The sequence below is a fragment of the Nomascus leucogenys genome, chromosome 25, assembly GCF_006542625.1.
Source record: "Nomascus leucogenys isolate Asia chromosome 25, Asia_NLE_v1, whole genome shotgun sequence".
Classification (NCBI taxonomy): domain Eukaryota; kingdom Metazoa; phylum Chordata; class Mammalia; order Primates; family Hylobatidae; genus Nomascus; species Nomascus leucogenys.
The window spans coordinates 24,052,051-24,072,147 of NC_044405.1; the positions used below are offsets into that span (position 1 = coordinate 24,052,051).

Below are 20,097 nucleotides of genomic sequence, written 5' to 3' on the forward strand. Positions count from 1 at the left end.
TGGCCTTAGGGCCTTGGCCCCAGGGAGGACGCCGAGCGCTCCACGGAAAGTCTCCGCCCGGCTCCCAGGGCGCACACTCGCGCGCACGTGGGGCCGAGGCCCTGGTCCCGGGGCCTCAGGGCCAGCAGGAGAGGGACCCAGCCGAGTGACAGCAGGAGGCGGAGAGAAGGTTGGGCCGGAAGGGGCCAACTCCGCCCCGCGCTCCCTCGCCGCCTCCGCCCTCCTCTTCTCTCCCCTCGTGCGCTCCCTCTCCTCTCCCTCAGCTCCCCAACCCTCCTGCTGCCCCCTTCCCTCTCCTCCCGCTTCTCCCCATCCAGCCTACCTCCCTTCCCCTCCTCTTCTCTCTCCTCCCCTTCCCTCCCCTCTCTTTTCTCTCCTCCCTCCCCTCCCCTCCAGTCGGCCGTCCCTCCTTCCTCCTCCCTCCTCCCTCCTCCTCCCGCTCCTGAAGAGCGCGCCGCGTGGGGGACGGGCCGGTTACTTCCTCCAGCGACTGACGAGTGCGGTGTCGCTCCAGCTCAGAGCTCCCGGAGCCGCCCGGCCCGCGTCCGGCCTCCCCGATCGTCTCTGGCCCGCGCCCTCGCCCTCGCCCGGCACGCACCGAGCAGCCGCGGGCCCCGAGCAGCCACCGTCCCGACCGCGCGCCGGCCCTGCCCGCAGCGGCGCGGTAAGAGCTGGGCCCACGGAGAGCGCCCGGCGCGCGGCTCCAGTCCCGTGGAGGGTCACCCGGGGCCCGGGCGGGGGTCGCGGGGAGCACTGACACGCAGATCTCGGGGCGCTGCCGGGGGTGCAGGTGGGGGTGGCGGCTGATTCGAGGACTCTAGGGACGCGCGTCCGAGTTCCGCGCCGCCTCGTTTTCTGGTTCTGGAGTGGCCTCCGGGGCTGGCGGGGTCGGCCAGGGTTCCTGGTGCTGGGGCCGCTGTCTTCAGGGTCGCCGAGTCGCGGGCGCGGCCAGGGCGCGCTGGCTTGTTTCGCTGGCTTTTGTTTTTAAAAGGAAACGCGGGCCTGGTAGGGGGTCCTGCCCAGTGGGTGTCCTGGCGAACATGATTTCGCGAACGGGAGTGGGGGCACAGGAGAACATGTCCGAGGTGGCCCGGCGCCCCGGTTTTGAGGGTGACTTCCTGGAGCGGCGCCGGGCCCGGAGGATCTGGGGCGCCTAAGACACCTGGAGGCTGCGGCACCGCGGGAACCTGCGGCGCGCGGGGTGCCATGGTCACCTGCTCGCCGCGTCCAGGGCCCGGGCTGGGGACCCCTCGGTCCTGCGAGGAGAGCGTGGGGAACCTGTCGGAAATGAGATCTGGTTGCGCCGGGCTGCCTTTATTTTCTCGTTCATACAGCATTTGAATGAAGGGGTAACTGAGTGCTTGTGTGTGTTTGGGTTGCGCGTGTGTTATCCTATTTTATTTTTTACGGCAGGAGGCCTTTTATGTTAGCCTGTACACAATTTCAAGGTAGCCTAAAATAGTAGTTGACGCGCTAGTTATTTAGAAAGTAAAGAAATGAACAGTCCCCTTTGGAGATAGGAGTAATTTATTTTAATTTGCCAGTAAGAGATTATATTTGTTCCATACAATGGAAGCGCCTGTGCGTTATCTGCCTGCCCACACCACCACCAATCAGGGAGATAAATCTCCACGTTAAGCTTTATTAAAATTCTGAGTAGTAGCGCAGCACAGTAAATGTTAGCACCGACCATCCGCAGGGAAACGGTCAGATACTCATTTCTGGGATTAGTCATTCATCTCTCTAAACTGATCGCTTTCAAAGCGAAAAAAGCAAACTACTTTCAAATGTGTGTTACAAAGTTGTGGTGTTTCATTTTTTGTTTGTTTTCAAATTTATCTAAATAATCTTACATAAGTGATTACTTGTTCCAATAAGGGTACTGTTGTCAGGCAAATTCGCTTTGTTTTTAAATTTAACCATTCTCAGCTGTTACATTTCTGCTCTTTATCCCTTTTTTTTTTGTTTGTTTGTTTAAAAGCAGTGATCCATCAGCAACACCAAACTTGAAATTGATTTATGTGGAAAAACTTGGCTTGTCTGCCACCTAACAAGCCCTGTTGAGTAAAATAAGCAAGCTTAAATTTGATTAGTTGTGTGTCTGCCTGAAACCATTTAGAAGAGCACTTTAATTCTGCATGGTTTTTACAAAACTCATTAAAAGCTGGACAACAAAAGAATTCTATTCTGTAGCTAGTAATTACAGCTCTTTATGTGGGAGTGGTAGGCTGCCTTTTCTCCTGGTATTTGTACACAAAAGCTGGGCAGGGCTTTTCCACTGCCTTCCACATTCATTCTCTGTCCATCTCACAGTAGCTGAAAAACAGAATCAAGTCAGCAAGCAGTCTGCAAGCCTAAGGAAGAAAAAGAGCTGACCCATCCGGCTCTGGATGGATAACTGGCAACACCCAAGATGTCTATGATTTTGGCCTTCTGTTTGAGGCTTGTTTATTTCTTTAATCAGCAGGTACCAGGACTTATTTCATGCAGATAGATGACATAAAGCGCTAGAGGAAGGAGCATTTCACATTGGAAGTAGTGAGAAGGGCCTGATCTGGTAATATCAGGATGGGGTGCGAAGGGTCCATTCCTCATCATTCATGTTCATCATCCCGGCACAGAGGACTGTGTGGAGGACTCAGGATTTAGGACCATACTCAACTGGGGTTTGATCTCCACTTTGCCCTGTGGTGGCCCCCCTGGTAGCTATGTGTATCCTGGGCTGATTGCCCATGTTGCTGGGCCTCCATTGCTTCACTGTATGACGTCTGCCTCTCAGGGATGCAGGAAGATTCAATTAGGTAGGAGTGGATGGTCCCCCAGCACGGGGCTTAGCTCTTAGTAACTAGGCATTCTGGCAATTGCAGCCATCAGTAGGAGAGACTATTGATTGTTGAGTGAATGTAAGTGACATAATCCACCAAGTGGAGATTCTGAGTGAATGCGGCCACTTTGGACCCAAGACTGCTGCCCCTCTCTGTCCTCCCATAGGACTATTATTTATTGCCAGTGCTGACCAGCCTTTGTTGGCTACCATGATCATTACCTGCACTCCGAGGGTTTTTACAGAATTTTCTGATGCCTCTGGCCTCACCTGCTGCCTTTTAGCCAAGAGGGGTGTGTGTGTGTGTGTGTGTGTGTGTGTGTGTGTGTGTGTGTGTGTTGGGTGTATGTTGGGTAGCAGGGTTCTTGGAAGGTCTGGTTTTGCCATAATGTTGATCATAAAGAGAAAACAAGAAAATAAATGCAAATTAAATAGTTCAGTAAGCATGTGTTATTTCACCACATCCAGTAAGTTCTATCAGTTGAATGTTGTCTTAATTACTTAAAGTTCTCAGTTGTAAACAGGTAAGAGCACCCAGTGGAGGCCATGGAGCTGGGCTTAGAGCTTTGCTACCAGCCTTCAGTTCCATAGCCATGAACCTGGGAGGGCAAAGAATCACCCTAGAGGTGAAGGCCACTCATCAGTGCTAACCCAAGGTCTCTGAAAATGAGTTTTAGTTACTCTATTATCTAAGTATCTTTCTTATTGATATGTAACTTACCTGGCTGAACAATTACATTTTAGAGCTCCAAATAAATTTTCAATCTATTATGGCATTGTCCAATTACAAGCGTCATTGTAATAGCCATGTTAAAAACGATAAAGCTGGTGAAATTGATTTCAGTGTATTTCAAATTAACCTAATACATTCAAAATATTATGTATGTATAAAAATTATTGAGCTTTTTTCTTTTTTCCACTAAGTCTTTGAGAGCTAGTTTGTATGTGTGGATTCGTACTAGCCACTCGTTGAGAGCTCTGTAGCCACACACGGCAAGTGGGTACCATATTGCTTAGCCCAGGCCTAGTAGAAGATTAAGACTCAGTCAGAGGAAGTAAGGCAGATCCGTGCTTGGAATCAGTTCCTCTTGAAGAAGTGCACAGCCAAGCAACACACAAAGCAGAAATATTTTGAGGTCTGTACTCAAAGCAGGAAGATCTGGGACCATGTAAGGGGGTTTGGTCTTCAGTTCTCCCTTTGATCCCTTCCCTGGGTGTGTGCTTTCTCACAGCCTGGAGAGTGGAAGGGAAGAGAGGGGGCTTCCTGGACTCCTTTCCTGTCTCTGGAAATGACCCCTGCAGCTGTCCTGAAGCTCTCAGGTTGAGCTTATTGTGTCCAGAGCAGACTGCAGGCGGCCCACTGCCCCACTGTACCCACCCAAGTGCTCACCTAAGCTGACCATGGAAATGTGAATGAAAAGCCTGACCCAGGCCCTCTTGGAGGCTGCTAACCCAGCAAGGAGGCTCTGACCAGCCAGCCAGCAAGTGACTTTCTGTGACATCTAAGTAGAATTCAGTGGGGAATCAGCATTATTATTCAATCACCGAAATAGCATATCCCGTTGTGATACTGAGAAATGCTTTCCTCTTGAGACCTTTGGGAGGACAGCCATTTAAATAAGAATTCCCTGCATTCAGTTTTGAATTACCTGTTAGCTGTAGAACTCAGCCAGGATCAAGTCTTGATGCCACCAATGATGAGTTTAGTGTACTTAATCCTTTGCCTCTTTGACTCTTTTTTTTTTTCTTTTTTAAGATGAATGATTTCGGAATCAAGAATATGGACCAGGTAGCCCCTGTGGCCAACAGTTACAGAGGGACACTCAAGGTGAGTGAGCAAGTCTTAATTTTATTTTTTAATTGGAAAACTCGATCTCTAGGAGGAAAGAAAAAAATGGCCTGGTCCCAGAAAACTGGTTGTAGCCCTGGCTTTTTAATTTATTGGCCATGTGACTATAGACTATTTGCTTACTTGCTCTGGTCCTCAGTTTTCTGGTCTGCAGAATGGGTGTCTTGATGTGTGCTTCTCCTTCACGATATGAAACCAAAGGCCTTTATAGCTTGTTTTCTGAGGCTCCTTCCCGGTGAAAATCCTATAACTCCCAATGAAACAGCTGGAGAGGCTGTCTCTACTGCCTTTTCTGTCTACCCAGGAGTTTCCTTGGTTGATGGGAAGCTGTTTAAGAACTGAAATGAGAGAGAAGAGGCAGACAGACCCTACCGCTACAGCTCTTATCAGAAAGCGCAGCGCCCGTGGAATTGTAGGTAGCCTGTTACTGGCGCAGAGAACAAGCAGGCCTACTTATGTTAAACCAAAAACCAGATGAAAAATGAAAGCGCCCTCTCTGCTGCATAAACATTTTATGTAGCTTCTATCATCATTCCTTTTGGGAACATTCTTTAGTAGCACAAACTGGTAATCTCCCACTTGTCTTTTCCAAATATGACAGCAAGATTTGATTGTTTTCAGCATTATGTAGTAAACATGTTTCAGAAGCATGATTTTAAAATTGGCCTCCTCAAAGTTTGGCATCTTGCATAATGATGATGTACGTCTCTGGCATATTACATTTTCCTTTGTATATCATTATTGATGTTATTTGTGTGATGTGACCCAAAGAGGCAAAACTCAGCACAGTCCTTTCTGCAGTATTCTAAAGGTCATCAAACCTCAGCCTAGTGAGTTTGCTTGTTTGATTTGGCCAGACATTTTAAGCATGGCAGAAGTGGTACAAGAAATCATGGTATTAAGTTGAAACCACACCCCTAAGAAAAATCCTTCTATTAATTCAAATAATTTGACGATGCTTATGCGGTTTCTGGATATGGAAAAGAAGCAGTCGTTGCTGAAATTGATGTGTTGAAATAGGAAGCGCAGATTTGTATTGTCTTTTGGCTTCTTGGCTTAAAAAAAAAAAAAGAATTTACAGTTAGGAAAGGCATTTCTTAGTCGCCTGGGCAGTGCTTGTGGGAACTTTAAAAGTTTATTGGAGGTTTCACCAAAATTAGCTCTGCTCTAAAGTAGTTTGTAAATCCAGATGAGTAATTTGCACTTGCCTGATTGATTGGTTTTCCTCGTAGATGTCAGGCAGTTGGTCATCATTGACTTGGATTTTTTTGGGCTAGGCTCCAGCCTCTGCCTGCCCTCTTTTGTAATGCGTCATTCATTGTTCTGCATTTCTAAAAAGAAAGCGGGTAACCGATTTTATTTGTAAATGTGTTACACATTTTCTTATTGATGACTCAACAGATGGGTCATTGTATTACATATAACATGGGATTTCCAGCTTATGTTGGAAAAATATAGTCTTTCTTCACATGTTCCTCAACAATTTAGGCAATGATGAATCCAGACATTATCTGTTACTTACAAATAAGTCTTACATTAAAAGCTATTTCTTTCATAAATGTTACGTAAAGTGCTCAGAAATCAAGGTAGTGTAAGGTTTTATCTTTCTGTGTGTCTCTTCTCTTCTGCAGATAGTTTAGTTTAACTTTAAACCTATTTCCTTTGGAAATCTTTCCCCTTAGTAGGTGATTTGGGTTTTTTTTGTTTTATTTTGTTTTGTTTTGTTTTTTGGTTTTTGGTTTTAAGCAATAGGGTCCTTCTCTGTTGCCCAGGCGGGAGTACAGTGGCTTGATCGTAGTTCACCACAGACTTGAACTCCTGGGCTCAAGTGATCCTCTGGCCTCAACCTGATAAAGCACTGGGGTTACAGGCATAAGCCACCCCACCTGGCCTGGGGGCGGGGAGGGGGGGGGTTCATTTTTAAGACACTTTACTTTTTATAAAATGAAACGTTAAGGAATTTTGTCATGTATTACTATTTTCCAAACCATTGGAATTGATGTGGAAAAGCATCTCTAGTTTCAGTTAAACTGTTTCATGGCAAACATTTCAAAATAAATGCTTCCAAAGGTAAAGTAGTGTATTTCATTGTTTGATTTTCAGTGTTTTATCCCGTCATTTGCCTTTTAACTGCATTGTGCTCAGACAGCCTTGTCAAGGGTCATTTTTCTTATACACACAGCCTAATTGAATTTTTCTCAATGTAACGGGGGGTCAGGTATTTGGTAAAGGGGTCTCTGAGGCTCCTCTTGACACCGTTGTAAGATTCTGTTATTTTCAGATTTGTGTATTTAATATACTAACTTAAGTGGATTAGGCCACTAAAATAAATTCCCAGTCACTCCGACTCTGTGAGGTTACTTAAATAAATCCATAGTGGCCGGGCACCGTGGCTCACACCTGTAATCCCAGCACTTTGGGAGGCCAAGACGGGTGGATTACACGAGGTCAGGAGTTTGAGACCAGCCTGGCCAACATGGTGAAACCCTATCTCTACTAAAAATGCAAAAATTATCCAGGCGTGGTGGTGGGTGCCTGTAGTCCCAGCTACTCAGGAGGCTGAGGCAGGAGAATCGCTTGAACCCAGGAGGTGGAGGTTGCAGTGAGCCAAGATTGCACCACTGCACTCTGGCCTGGGTGACAGAGTGAGACTCTGTCTCAAAAAAATAATAATAATAATCCACAGTAAAATAGAATCATTTCAGTCACTTTGACCATTTTACAAGTCTGTTTTAAGGACTGACTGGTTGATTCCATGTTTGCTTCAAAATTGCCAGTTTAATCAGAGACTATTGGTAGGATTGCCCACGGACCACTTTTACAATAGGTAATTAAATTAGTTTAAATATTGTATTTCCTTTTTTTTTTCCATCTGTTTTTGCAGCGCCAGCCAGCCTTTGACACCTTTGATGGGTCCCTGTTTGCTGTTTTTCCTTCTCTAAATGAAGAGCAAACACTGCAAGAAGTGCCAACAGGCTTGGATTCCATTTCTCATGGTAATTTATTCCTCATACTTGACAAATTGTGCATGATTTTCCTAAGTAGTTCAGTTAATAAAGAGATGACAGTTCCTAAGCGAGAAATGTTGGTATCTGGAATCTTTGATATGAATAGCCAGAAGTTCTGGACCTGGGAGAAGGCAGTTTTTCATTTGTATCAACTTGGTGATTCTGATGTGGATTCTGATGTCTTGGCTGCCAGACGCCCCAAAGTGAGCCGCTGTTAGGAAACTGCAGGGGAACCCCTGAGCTGTCCCTCCTGGATGTTTTCAACATTAGCAAGCAGGTCCTCATCTCCCTGCTCTGCCCTGGAAAACACACAGAAGAGTAGACATTAAAACACACCCAAACTTGTAATTTGGGTTTGCATCATTAGTTAAATCATCTCCCCTGCCCTGAGTTTTGGGGCAACAAATTGTTCTTTGTAATCCTTACCCATCTGTAGTTCTTTCTGTAGTTCTTCTTGTCATTGTTTATTCTTCTTAAAGGAATAGCGCGTCAGATAATGTTCATACAATTACTGTGACAGAGCTATTAGTTGGAAACATGCCAGAGATGACTGTGTCATATGAAGTAGGTGCTGAGAATACAGGCCAGAAAATTAATTAAAACGCATACACTGGCGTAAGCATAACACTGCATGGCAGCCATTTATCATTCTTGAAATTGCTGAGGGTGTCTGGAGAAGATTGTTTTTCAATAAAAATGGAAGGTGTGGTTCCATTACCGTGCTGAGTGCGGCACATTCATATCACACTCACTTCTCAGCTCTATGCCTAGTTTAATGGAAGTGACTTCCAAATGATACAGTCCCTTCAGCCTTTTGACCAGAAACCATGCAATTCTTTTCACTGCCTACAATTTTAAAATAGACTTAGCAGTCTTCCCTACGCACAACTGCTTTGTGACGCTTTGCAAAATAGAATCAAATTTGAGTTTTATTTTAGATTTTTTTAATAAGTATAGTTCTGAGACATATATTTTCTCAATTACAGTCAGAAAACTTTTTTGTTAATAGTTACTCTGTTTTAAGGAACCACGCCAAGGTTTGAGATCAAAATTGTTATTTTCCAAAAACTAAGATGTCTTTCCTAAATCTCCACCCGATATCACCAACGTGAAGTCCTAATGTCCCCGTGGGGGGTTTCCTTCCAGACTCCGCCAACTGTGAATTGCCTTTGTTAACCCCGTGCAGCAAGGCTGTGATGAGTCAAGCCTTAAAAGCTACTTTCAGTGGCTTCAAAAAGGAACAGCGGCGCCTCGGCATTCCAAAGAGTAAGTACTGCTTTCCTGAGCCTGCGTTGGGTGAGAAGAACCAACTTGAGTGCAGTTGTTTGATCTTGACTTGTTTGTTAAGCTTTTGCTTGGGGTATTCTGCAAAGAGTAGCATAGATGTCGTTAACCTGAGCCAGTTTCTGTTTCACCCCAATCAACCGAAGACTTGATCCACAACTCATTAAATATATAGTAGAAGGACACGTTACTGGTGTCTTGAAATGTGCCTGGGTCGTGTCAGAATGGCGACGTGTCATCAGGGTATCTTGCTCATTCGTGGGTTCTGGTATATGTCGGTACTTGGTGCATAAATTAGGGATGACAGTGGTCTCACTACCTTTCCACTGTTTTTACCTCGTGTGTTCCATCTTTTCTTCTCTCCTGGTAGACCCCTGGCTATGGAGTGAGCAACAGGTATGCCAGTGGCTTCTCTGGGCCACCAACGAGTTCAGCCTGGTGAACGTGAATCTGCAGAGGTTCGGCATGAATGGCCAGATGCTGTGTAACCTTGGCAAGGAACGCTTTCTGGAGCTGGCACCTGACTTTGTGGGTGACATTCTCTGGGAACATCTGGAGCAAATGATCAAAGGTACCAGCTGAATGTCTTGCTTCTCCTTGTCCAGGATGAGCTGTGGCCGGGAAGACTGACTGGGAAAGTCACGTGGGTGTTCTTCAACCTTAGGGTTGCCACTTGAAATGACATAGAGTACCTTGCCTCAAAATGCCACTCAAGTGAGTCAGATATATGGCAGTGATTATAGATTTTTATCCCACTTTATGTGAGTGTGAGTGTGTGTGAGTGTGTGTATAGCATCAAGTATAGCCACAAGGCAGTAGCCTTAGTCACTAAATTGTTCGCTAATTGCTGGCTCTATTCATCACGGGAGTCCGTGTCGACTCAGATATGTAGGACAGCAAGAATTCCCACGTCTTCTGAGCTCACCTTACAGAGCTAAGAGATATGGCAGCCTTAATGAAAGGGAGCCTTTACTCACATAAACCCTGTGAATTCTACTGTAAATTTTCCTACATCCAAATGGAATGTATTTTGGATGTTGAGGATTGTTGAGGGGGTGGGGTATGTTTTTAAACAAGTGAGAAATTGATATATATTTACACACTATCGTATTGTACAGAAACTGGCCATTGATCAGTAGAAATCTCACCAAATACAGAGAAAGTCTTGATTCAAAACTTAAAATAGCAGGGAGACCAATGCTTAAAACACATTGAGTTAAAAAAGAAAAGAAGGCCAGGTGCAGTGGCTCACACTTGTAATCCCAGCACTTTGGGAGGCCGAGGCGGGCAGATTACTTGAGGTTAGGAGTTCAAGACCAGCCTAGCCAATATGGTGAAACCCTGTCTCTACTAAAAATACAAAAAATAAAAATATTAGCTGGGCATAGTGGCACATGCCTGTAATCCCAGATACTTAGAAGGCTGAGGCAGGAGAATCCCTTGAACCCGGGAGGCAGAGGTTGCAGTGAGTTGAGATCACACCACTGCACTCCAGCCTTTGTGAGTGAGACTCTGTCGAAAGAAGAAGGAAGGAAGGAAGGAAGGAAGGAGGAAGGAGGAGGGAGGGAGGGAGGGAGGGAGGGAGGGAGGGAGGGAGGGAGGGAGGAAGGAAAGAAGGAAGGAAGGAAGGAAAAGAAAGAGAAAATACAGTAGGGATTATTTAGGTTAAAAAAATATAAGAAAATAAGCATGTTTATAGAATTCAGGGAACTAGTCCTCACCTGACTGATTTTAAACACACTGATTTTAAACACACTAATCAACTGTAGACTCAGAATCTCAAAAACACCTAGGATTCAACAGCTAGCTTTTTTTAGTTACGGCTTCTGAGGGCCAGGGAAACTCATTTTTAAAGACCCTCATTTTTTCTGAACTTGGACAGGGCTTTTCTACCAAGTTTCTGGTGATTTGTTTATTGGCAAATTGGGCCTGTTTTGCCATTCCTGTGAGTTAGTGTGTGTTTGGGTTTCCGGGTGCATGTGCACTTTGTAATATATTCGTAGTAAGTATGCATACACAGTACACAAACCTCTTCCCTTTCAAAGTTCTTGGGCACATGTGTTCCCTGTCCCAGACTCCCACAGCCCTGGAGACCTCCCACACCCTGGGGAAGCGTGCAGGTTTGGAAGCAGTGGAACTGTAAGCTTCACGGGGGCAGACACCATCCATTTTATTAATTTCCTGTATGCAGCCTCTGGTACAGATGGCATTTCATAAATACTTAACTGTTTCTTGAATGCATGAATGAATTCAATACACCATCTGGACCTTTTGCGATAGAAAATTTAGTGTTGCCGATGACATCATTCATTTTGGAAAATTTATTTTAGTAATTGGAAAAATGGGTTGCTTTCTCTCGTTTTTTGAAAAAGACAGGCAGGGACATGGAGCACCATGAGATTAAATGTGAAGCACTCCGTGCATCTCATCATTCTAAAATTGTCATCTCACAGGAATTCAGAAAGTCAATTTGTTCTATGTAGTTTTCACCTACATCTGCCATCTTACGTTCTCCTGTGTCTGCTTTTCAGAAAACCAAGAAAAGACAGAAGATCAATATGAAGAAAATTCACACCTCACCTCCGTTCCTCATTGGATTAACAGCAATACATTAGGTCAGTCCGATGGATTCTGCCCTTAAGAACTTGGTCTTCAGTCTTCCCAGTAGACTTGGACTCTCTCTACTGTAGGCTCCTAAGGGGCCACCTAGACCTGTGTGTCTCTTATGGTGGCCACACGTGGGTGTTGAGCTATAAGCCGTTGAAATGTGACTCGTCCACAATGAGATGTGTAGGAAGAGTATAGTCATGCACACCAGATTTGGAAGTCTTAGTATGAAACAGAGAATATAAAATGTCTCCCTGATAATTTTTAACATATTGTTTACATATGGAAATGATAATTGCTATATGAGGCCAAGTAAAATAAGAAAAGTAACTTCACCTGTTTCTTTTTGCTTTTTTAACATGGCCACTAGAACATTCGCAATTGCTTAAGTGGCTCACACGATCTTCCATAGGTCTGCACTGTTAGTGCTAGTCCAGGCAATTCTTAGAGCAAGGAGCAGAACGAAGTGAGCTGATTACCGTGGTCACCAGTAATGTTGGTTTAGTGTAGCAAACAAGAGGCGGCAGGCACAGAGTGCGTGAAAAGCAATTTGTAAACTGGCTCTGAACTTGGGAGCTTAAAGAGCTGTCATGGAATCTGGGTCCTTTCTTCTTGTTGCCGGTACTGGGGAGGGCACGTGGTCTGGCCAGGCCAACGAGGGAGGGGTCCTCGGAACAGCAGGCTTGGGTGGTGGTGGTCCGGCCCAGTGTTTTCTCTCTGGCCCCAGCTCCACCATTCAGACCCGGTGAAGCCCACCTCCCTGCCCCACTGGGGGCTTCCTGCTCAGGAGGTCTTTCTGAACGTGACACAGTGGGACACCCTGTGCCTGCCTGAACCTGAATTAGAGTCAGAGAGCTTCCTTCCCTCTCCAGAAAATAAATTATTCCGCAATGAACAGAGACAGGAGCCGTGTGATGAAGGAGCAGAAAGCAGAGTGGGCTGTGCCTCAGCACACAGGGTTCATGGCCTGGTTTTGCTCCTTGTGAATCACACAGTGCATGACACATCACTTGGTCTGTCTGAGCCTTACTCTCCTCGGAAGCTGAAAGAGCCAGTGAGCCCTGTCTTCCTGAAGGTCCCATGAAAGCACTAGGGTTGTAGAAATAGGAACATTGAGTCCTGCCTGCAGAGGCTGCAGTCATTTTGGCAGAGGGCTGCTGGTTGAGAAGATGAGTGGTTTGAGAAGAAGGCCTGGTGACAGACCCCCACCAAAGCCCGGGTCTCCACTGAGGTCCTGAAGAGGGCTGGAGTGTGTGGAGTGCCCACCTGTGATTTGCTCTTAGGGGTTAGTTACGGTGCTAACACTGACTCTAAGAGCTCTGCCGTCTGATTGTTCTGTTCCAGGTTTTGGCACTGAGCAGGCGCCCTACGGAATGCAGACACAGAATTACCCCAAAGGCGGCCTCCTGGACAGCATGTGTCCGGCCTCCACACCCAGCGTACTCAGCTCCGAGCAGGAGTTTCAGATGTTCCCCAAGTCTCGGCTCAGCTCCGTCAGCGTCACCTACTGCGCTGTCAGTCAGGACTTCCCAGGCAGCAACTTGAATTTGCTCACCAACAATTCTGGTAAGATTGGAAGCATCTTTCAACAAGGCTGTTGGTTTGATTCTGAGAATCCCAGAGCCATAATGAACCTCTTAAGAAATACTTCCTGGATTCAGCCGTTAGAGAAGGAGGTCAAAGCCCTCCTTCTAAGTGGATTTCCAACAAGCATACCCCTAATGTGTTTCAGGTACTGGCCCAGGTACTGCAGGCATTGAGTAAACAAAACAGTCCCTGCTCTTACAACCGGGTTTCTCCACGCTTTGGGATATTTATGGAGGCGATGCAGGAATGTGGCATTCCTTTTTATGGAGATGTAACATAAATACAGTGCACACGTCTCAGGTCATATGGCTGGTTGAATTTGTGGATGTATGTATACCTATGTAATAACCATCCAGATGGAGATAGAGAAGTTTCCAGTAGCCTGGAAGGTTCCTTCATACCCCTTCCCATCAATAACATCCCCCCCCTACAGAAGGGAACCATTCTGACTTTTATCATTATGGATTAGGTTTTGATTTTCTTGAACGTGACATAGATGGAATCATGCAGTATGTTTTCTTTTGTTTTGGTCTTTTACTCATCATGATGCCTGGGATACATGCATGTTGTTGGATATAGCAGCCACGTGTTGTTTTTCATCACTGTATAGTATTCCATTATAAGAATTTTATTCATTCTACTGTTGATGGAAGATAGGATTTGTGTAGTATAGTTACCCTAAGGAATAAGCACCTGAGTAGAGAGCATTTTGAGAAGTCTGAGTGGTTCTACACTAGCAGATGCACGATTGCACTGGTAGTGGTTGGTGATGCTGTGGTCGTGCCCAAGACCAAGTGTGCCCTGGAGGAATCAAAGTATGTGTTTGGTTGTCTTTGCCAGGGACGCCCAAAGACCACGACTCCCCTGAGAACGGTGCGGACAGCTTCGAGAGCTCAGACTCCCTCCTCCAGTCCTGGAACAGCCAGTCGTCCTTGCTGGATGTGCAACGGGTTCCTTCCTTCGAGAGCTTCGAAGATGACTGCAGCCAGTCTCTCTGCCTCAATAAGCCAACCATGTCTTTCAAGGATTACATCCAAGAGAGGAGTGACCCCGTGGAGCAAGGCAAACCAGTTATACCTGCAGCCGTGCTGGCCGGCTTCACAGGTGTGTGTGGAACTCCGAGAGCCTGGCCACCCAGGCTCCTGGGTCCTGTCCCTTGCTTTCAAGCCACAGTACCACGTTCACCGAGGGTGTTTCTAAGCTAGGTACACCAGTGCTCTACACTCCATGTTTTATGCATGGCTTGCTGTATCTCTGAATTCAACAAAAGCCACACTTGGAGGAATTTTCATGTACACAGAGCTCCATGGAGTGAATGAAAATCGACAGGCCACTCCCTCCACCTGGGACGTTCTGAGGAATAGTTGGAGCAGGGGACGTGGCCTGTGCAGTCTTCAGCCCTGACTCACCCACTCCAACAATCTCAAAGAATGTAAACTGGCTTAGGGAGGGGCAGCAGAGCCAGTCTCAAATAATATGGGCGCTGTTTACCTTTTCTTGCTTCTAAAATCTATCTGCTCTTATTTTTGAGGTTTGGGTGAGAGCTATTCTAGGCAGAGGACAAATATAAAGCTGTTTTTAGAAACAGGTATTTCCAGTACTTTAGCAAAAATACTGGGGCTTTGTTTTCACTACTTCATGTATCCTTAAATGAGTTTTTTTTTTTTTAACCATATGGAGCCACTGTGGATTGAAATTACCTAACTTAAAAAAAACTGATAAGTTTAAAATAAGGATACTGAGGCATTCATTCTTTTTCTGTCATCCAAGAACAACCAGCCACGTAAACGTATTAAAATACACGGAAAGAGTGTGTGAAAGCTATTACCGGTTTCATTATTGGGAGTTCAGGGCCTGAGAAGAACAAACAGCCATAACGTTAGTGTGGTTCACTTTAATAGTAACATAAGTTTGTGTTTATTGACTGCCAACTCTGTGGTTAAGTAGCCATACAGTCTGTAGTCTGTAGGACAGCCTGGCATGGGGGTGGTATGAGGCCATTTTACAGATGGCGAAATTGGCTCACAGGTAGACAGCTATCGGTGGTCACACAGCTCTGGTTCTAGAATGCCTGTCCCGTGCTTTACAGCAAAGCTTTATTGATAACGGCCATTGCGTTTCTGAGGAAGAGCTATTATTTGGTAGAAAGAGGTTGGGCTTAGGGTCGGAAGATCTAAGCTTTTCTCCTGTTTGCTGTGATGGGCGTGTGATCCAGGACAAGGCACCTGGCCTCTGAGCTGCCTCTTATCCCTCCGCTTTAGAACAGGACCACACTGACACTTGCTTTGCAAGGTGGTAGTTCTAAATGTCAATCGAGAACAGGTGCACGAGAAGCTCTTGGCAAAGCATGCTTCACCAGACAGAGGCTGTGAGGCAACGGATGTGACCCCGCGTGGCTATTGAGTAAACCGGGCTCACATTAAGCAATTTATACATGGTCATTTGGCAGGAAGGTGGCATGGGATCCCACGTATGACACGCCTCATTCTGTGATGAAACAGCCCTTCAGCCACCCCCATCTCTGCCCCACTGGGTGTTTCTAGAAATAAACCTTGAAGGTTTTTGCATAAGGAACAATTAAACCAGATGGGGAATTTTAATGCCAAGAGTTGGTGGCCCTAAACTTTCTTCCAGAAAGAACAAACCTAGCAATCAAAGGGAAGAGTGTCTCGTCTAGTGACCTTATTTTCTAAGAGTAGGCAGTGTGGAGGAGGAACTCACATTTGGTGCCCAGCCCCATCTCGTTAAAGCACTTAGTACTGTCACCAAGACCTTGAGTGCCACCCTTGATTGTCAATCGGAACCCCATTCAGAGAGTTGGGTCTGCATTCCTAAATCAGCATGTACAATTAGGATGGTTAAAGCCTTGCTGTATTTTACATCTGTGAAAGGGTATGATCCATCTCCCTCCCTCTCTCTGCAGGAAGTGGACCTATTCAGCTGTGGCAGTTTCTCCTGGAGCTGCTATCAGACAAATCCTGCCAGTCATTCATCAGCTGGACTGGAGACGGATGGGAGTTTAAGCTCGCCGACCCCGATGAGGTATGGCCAGAGCCCTGGGAAACCTCTGGGCTTGGAAACCTGATTTCCTGGTTGCATTCAAAAACTCAGTTCTTTGGGCACAAAGAAGGGTTCAACCAGTACTGATGAGAATCTTTCCACATGAGGCATCCTTGGCTGTTGGGAAAATGGAAGTGGAGTCATTGCTTTGTTGATGAATGTGTACAGTGTTTTCTGGGTATGCTTCATACAAGGGCGTTGCACAGATTTCACTGTCTTGATCAGTTGTCTGATCAAGAGGCCCAAGGTGCAAACTGAGGTTCTCTGCCAACCATCTGAAAATGCCTTACGAAGGCTGCCGTTGTCCATCGGGGGAACAAGCCTCATGTGGCCCCAAGCCGGCCTTCTGTCTGCTCCTTAGCTGAGCCCAGCAGCATTGACCCGAGCCCTGCAGAGTTAGAACCAGGAGCCCTGTCTAAAGGAGAAGGCCAAGGGCAGGTGGGACACCAACCCCTCCAGAAAAGCGTTAGAGAGAAGCCCTTGGTCTCTGGCACCGGGGAGCGTAATCTGTCACCATTCCCACCCCACCTCCAGTTCCCTTGGGAGACAAGCATTGAGGAATGAGTATATCACACATCTCAGAATCCCACTCGGCACCTGTTAACTTCAGTAGTTGGAATAGAAGCCTGGAGGGGTGGGTGACACCACCTTTCCCTGGTCTCGGGACCCTCCTGGCTCTGAACCCTTGGCTCCCAGGAGGTTTCACTGAGCTGGGGCCAGGGAGCAGGGAGTGAGGTCTCCCGCAGATAGATTTTAGAACCACCACAGCAAACAGTGGTTCTGCCCCTTGGGGACACAGTGCCCCTGCCATAGGTACTCAAAGGTACTCAGAGGTACTCAAAAGGTCCTCCTGCAGACCTTGTGAAGGTGTCAAGTTCTCTCTAGGGTGACCCTGCCTCAGAATCATAATCAGGGAAGAATGTCATTCACTTTTTCTTCACTGACAAATTGAGTTTAACTCTTTTCCATCTGTGTTCACCAAAGGTGGCCCGCCGGTGGGGAAAGAGGAAAAATAAGCCCAAGATGAACTACGAGAAGCTGAGCCGGGGCTTACGCTACTATTACGACAAGAACATCATCCACAAGACGTCGGGGAAGCGCTACGTGTACCGCTTCGTGTGCGACCTCCAGAACTTGCTGGGGTTCACGCCCGAGGAACTGCACGCCATCCTGGGCGTCCAGCCCGACACGGAGGACTGAGGTCGCCGGGACCGCCCTGAGCCAGCCCCAGGCTCGTGGACTGAGTGGGAAGCCCATCCTGACCAGCTGCTCCGAGGACCCAGGAAAGGCAGGATTGAAAACGTCCAGGAAAGTCGCCAAGAAGCAGTGGCCTTATTGCATCCCAAACCACGCCTCTTGACCAGGCTGCCTCACTTGTGGCAGCAACAGCACAGCTAATTCTACTCACAGTGCTTTTAAGTGAAAATGGTCGGGAAAGAGGCACCGGGAAGCCATCCTGGCGCCTGGCAGGCCGTGGGACGGGATGGTTCTGGCTGCTTGAGATTCTCAAAGGAGCGAGCATGTCGTGGACACACAAACTATTTTTAGATTTTCTTTTGCCTTTTGCAACCAGGAACAGCAAATGCAAAACCTCTTTGAGAGGGTAGGAGGGTGGGAAGGAAACAACCACGTCATTTCAGAAGTTAGTTTGTATATATTATTAGGGTCTTATAATTGTTCTCAGAATCCCTTAACAGTTCTATTTAACAGAAATTGTATATTGTAATTTAAAATAATTATATAACTGTATTTGAAATAAGAATTCAGATATCTGAGGTTTTATTTCATTTTTCAATAGCACATATGGAATTTTGCAAAGATTTAATCTGCCAAGGGCCGACTAAGAGAAGTTGTAATGTATGTATTATTTACATTTAATAGACTTACAGGGATAAGGCCTATAGGGGGTAATCCCTGCTTTTTGTGTTTTGTTTGTTTGTTTGTTTTGGGGGGTTTTCTTGCCTTGGTTGTCTGGCAAGGACTTTGTACATTTGGGAGTTTTTATGAGAAACTTAAATGTTATTATCTGGGGTTATATCTGGCCTCTGCTTTCTCCTTTAATTGTAAAGTAAAAGCTATAAAGCAGTATTTTTCTTGACAAATGGCATATGTTTTCCACATCTTTGCATGCCTTTAAGTCAGTTTATACACAAAATGGATTTTATTTTTTAGTTTAACTGTGTTTCTCCAACAGCTCACCTCTCCCTGACCACCCAGCCATTTCCTTCCTGTGCTCCACGTTCTTCTGTGTGATTAAAATAAGAATACTATTTTTGGAAATATGCAACTCCTTTTCAGAGATCAGGAGGGATTTATGTAGCAGCTATTTTTACTGCAAAAGTAATTCACTGGAAAAAAAATGTAATTTGTAAGAAAGCTTTATTTTTATCTCAGCTCTATGTAAAGTTAAAGTTACTGTACAGAGCTGAAGGACGGGGGGCGGTAGGGGTCTTGATGAAACCTCTTGAACTAAGCACGGTTTGTCCCATCTTTGTTCACTCGTGTGTCTCAACCATCTTAATAGCATGCTGCTCCTTTTTGCTCAGTGTCCACAGCAAGATGACGTGATTCTTATTTTCTTGGACACAGACTATTCTGAGGCACAGAGCGGGGACTTAAGATGGGAAAGAGAAAGCATCAGAGCCATTCATTCGGAGAAAACGTTTTGATCGAAATGGAGACTTTTGTAGTCGTTTAAAAAGAGCACCTGAGTCATGTGTGTTCCCGGCCTTTATAAATGACCCGGTCAAGTTGGTTTCAAAGTCCGACAGGCTTGTCTGTTTACTAGCTGTGTGGCCTTGGACCGGTGGCTGACATCTGTAAAGAATCCTCCTGTGATGAAACTGAGGAATCGGGTGGCCGGGCAAGCTGGGAAGAGCAAAGTCAGAGCTGCGATGCCTCAATACCCACAAAAGACCATTCCCAGTATACATAAGCACAGGATGTTTTTCTCAAGAGGGATGTATTTATCACTTGGACATCTGTTTATAATATAAACAGACATGTGACTGGGAACATCTTGCTGCCAAAAGAGTCCTAAGCATTGGCTCATTGTATGTGAGGTTGAACCACGTGAAATTGACAATATTAGACTGGCTTTTATCTACAAAGAAGGAGTTTCATGGGGTTCAGCCTAATAGTTACGGAAACTACAGTCCTTATAAACCATTGGCATGGTAATAAACAGATCTTAAGTATAAAAATTTTGTAATTGGGCCTTTACTCTCTCAATAATAAAGTATTTTGTTTATATAAACTCTTTGTGATAGTCCTCGTTCTTCCTTTCCACACGCAGCATGAAGGAGTTGGAGGAAGGATGTTAATCCCAGATCCATTCTCTACTCAAAACATTCCATCATCAAGCGGCAAGTCTCTGTTTAACTGGTTTATACACAAGTGACTTAGAAACCACAACCCAAATTGGAATCAACTCTGAGCCCTTCCTAAAAGAATTCCCAAAAAGTGCTCCTTCAAAGCAAAAAATTCTTTTAAGGAAGTGTTATAGTAGAAAGATTCAAATGTCTTTCTTTGCCAGAAGCTTGGCAGAGATAACTGAGGAGAGATTCCGGGATGTTTATATTAAGTACATTAGAATTTGAGGTTTAAGTACTTTTGGAACTGAGGCCACAACACTCTGTCCCCTCAGTGGACTCTGACGTTGTTAAGGTGATGGTGGTCTTAGGACACCTGTTTTCAAATTTATTCTCTTTACATGCTCCAAAATTAGTGAGTATGCCAACAAGCTTATATTCACTGGTGTGCTAGAGCCAGCTCACTGCGTTCTCCTGAGAGCTACGTGTCTCTTCCCATCACCGCATCAGTAATGGTAGCTTGAGATGGGGCATGATGAGAGTATTTACACCATGGGAATCAGCAGA

General features: G+C 45.7%; 1 protein-coding gene across 1 annotated transcript; it reads left to right on the plus strand.

The window, feature by feature from the left end:
• Positions 1 to 385: 385 nt before the first annotated feature.
• ETS2 (ETS proto-oncogene 2, transcription factor) lies at positions 386 to 19,475 on the plus strand. Its single transcript, XM_012501890.2, has 10 exons — positions 386 to 664; positions 4,581 to 4,652; positions 7,558 to 7,669; positions 8,828 to 8,947; positions 9,336 to 9,536; positions 11,497 to 11,580; positions 12,917 to 13,138; positions 14,000 to 14,263; positions 16,083 to 16,201; positions 17,204 to 19,475. Exons 2-10 carry the CDS (start codon positions 4,581 to 4,583, stop codon positions 17,417 to 17,419), a joined length of 1,410 nt encoding a protein of 469 aa, XP_012357344.2. The 5' UTR covers positions 386 to 664; the 3' UTR covers positions 17,420 to 19,475.
• The last annotated feature ends 622 nt before the right edge of the window (positions 19,476 to 20,097 follow it).

What these genes read in the sequence shown, in the direction of transcription:
- ETS2 (XM_012501890.2), top strand. Translation starts at nt 4,581, where the DNA reads ATGAATGATTTCGGAATCAAGAATATGGACCAGGTAGCCCCTGTGGCC. An exon ending in GTTACAGAGGGACACTCAAG is followed by an intron (nt 4,653 to 7,557) that starts GTGAGTGAGCAA and finishes CTGTTTTTGCAG; the next exon opens with CGCCAGCCAGCCTTTGACAC. An exon ending in CGTGCTGGCCGGCTTCACAG is followed by an intron (nt 14,264 to 16,082) that starts GTGTGTGTGGAA and finishes CTCTCTCTGCAG; the next exon opens with GAAGTGGACCTATTCAGCTG.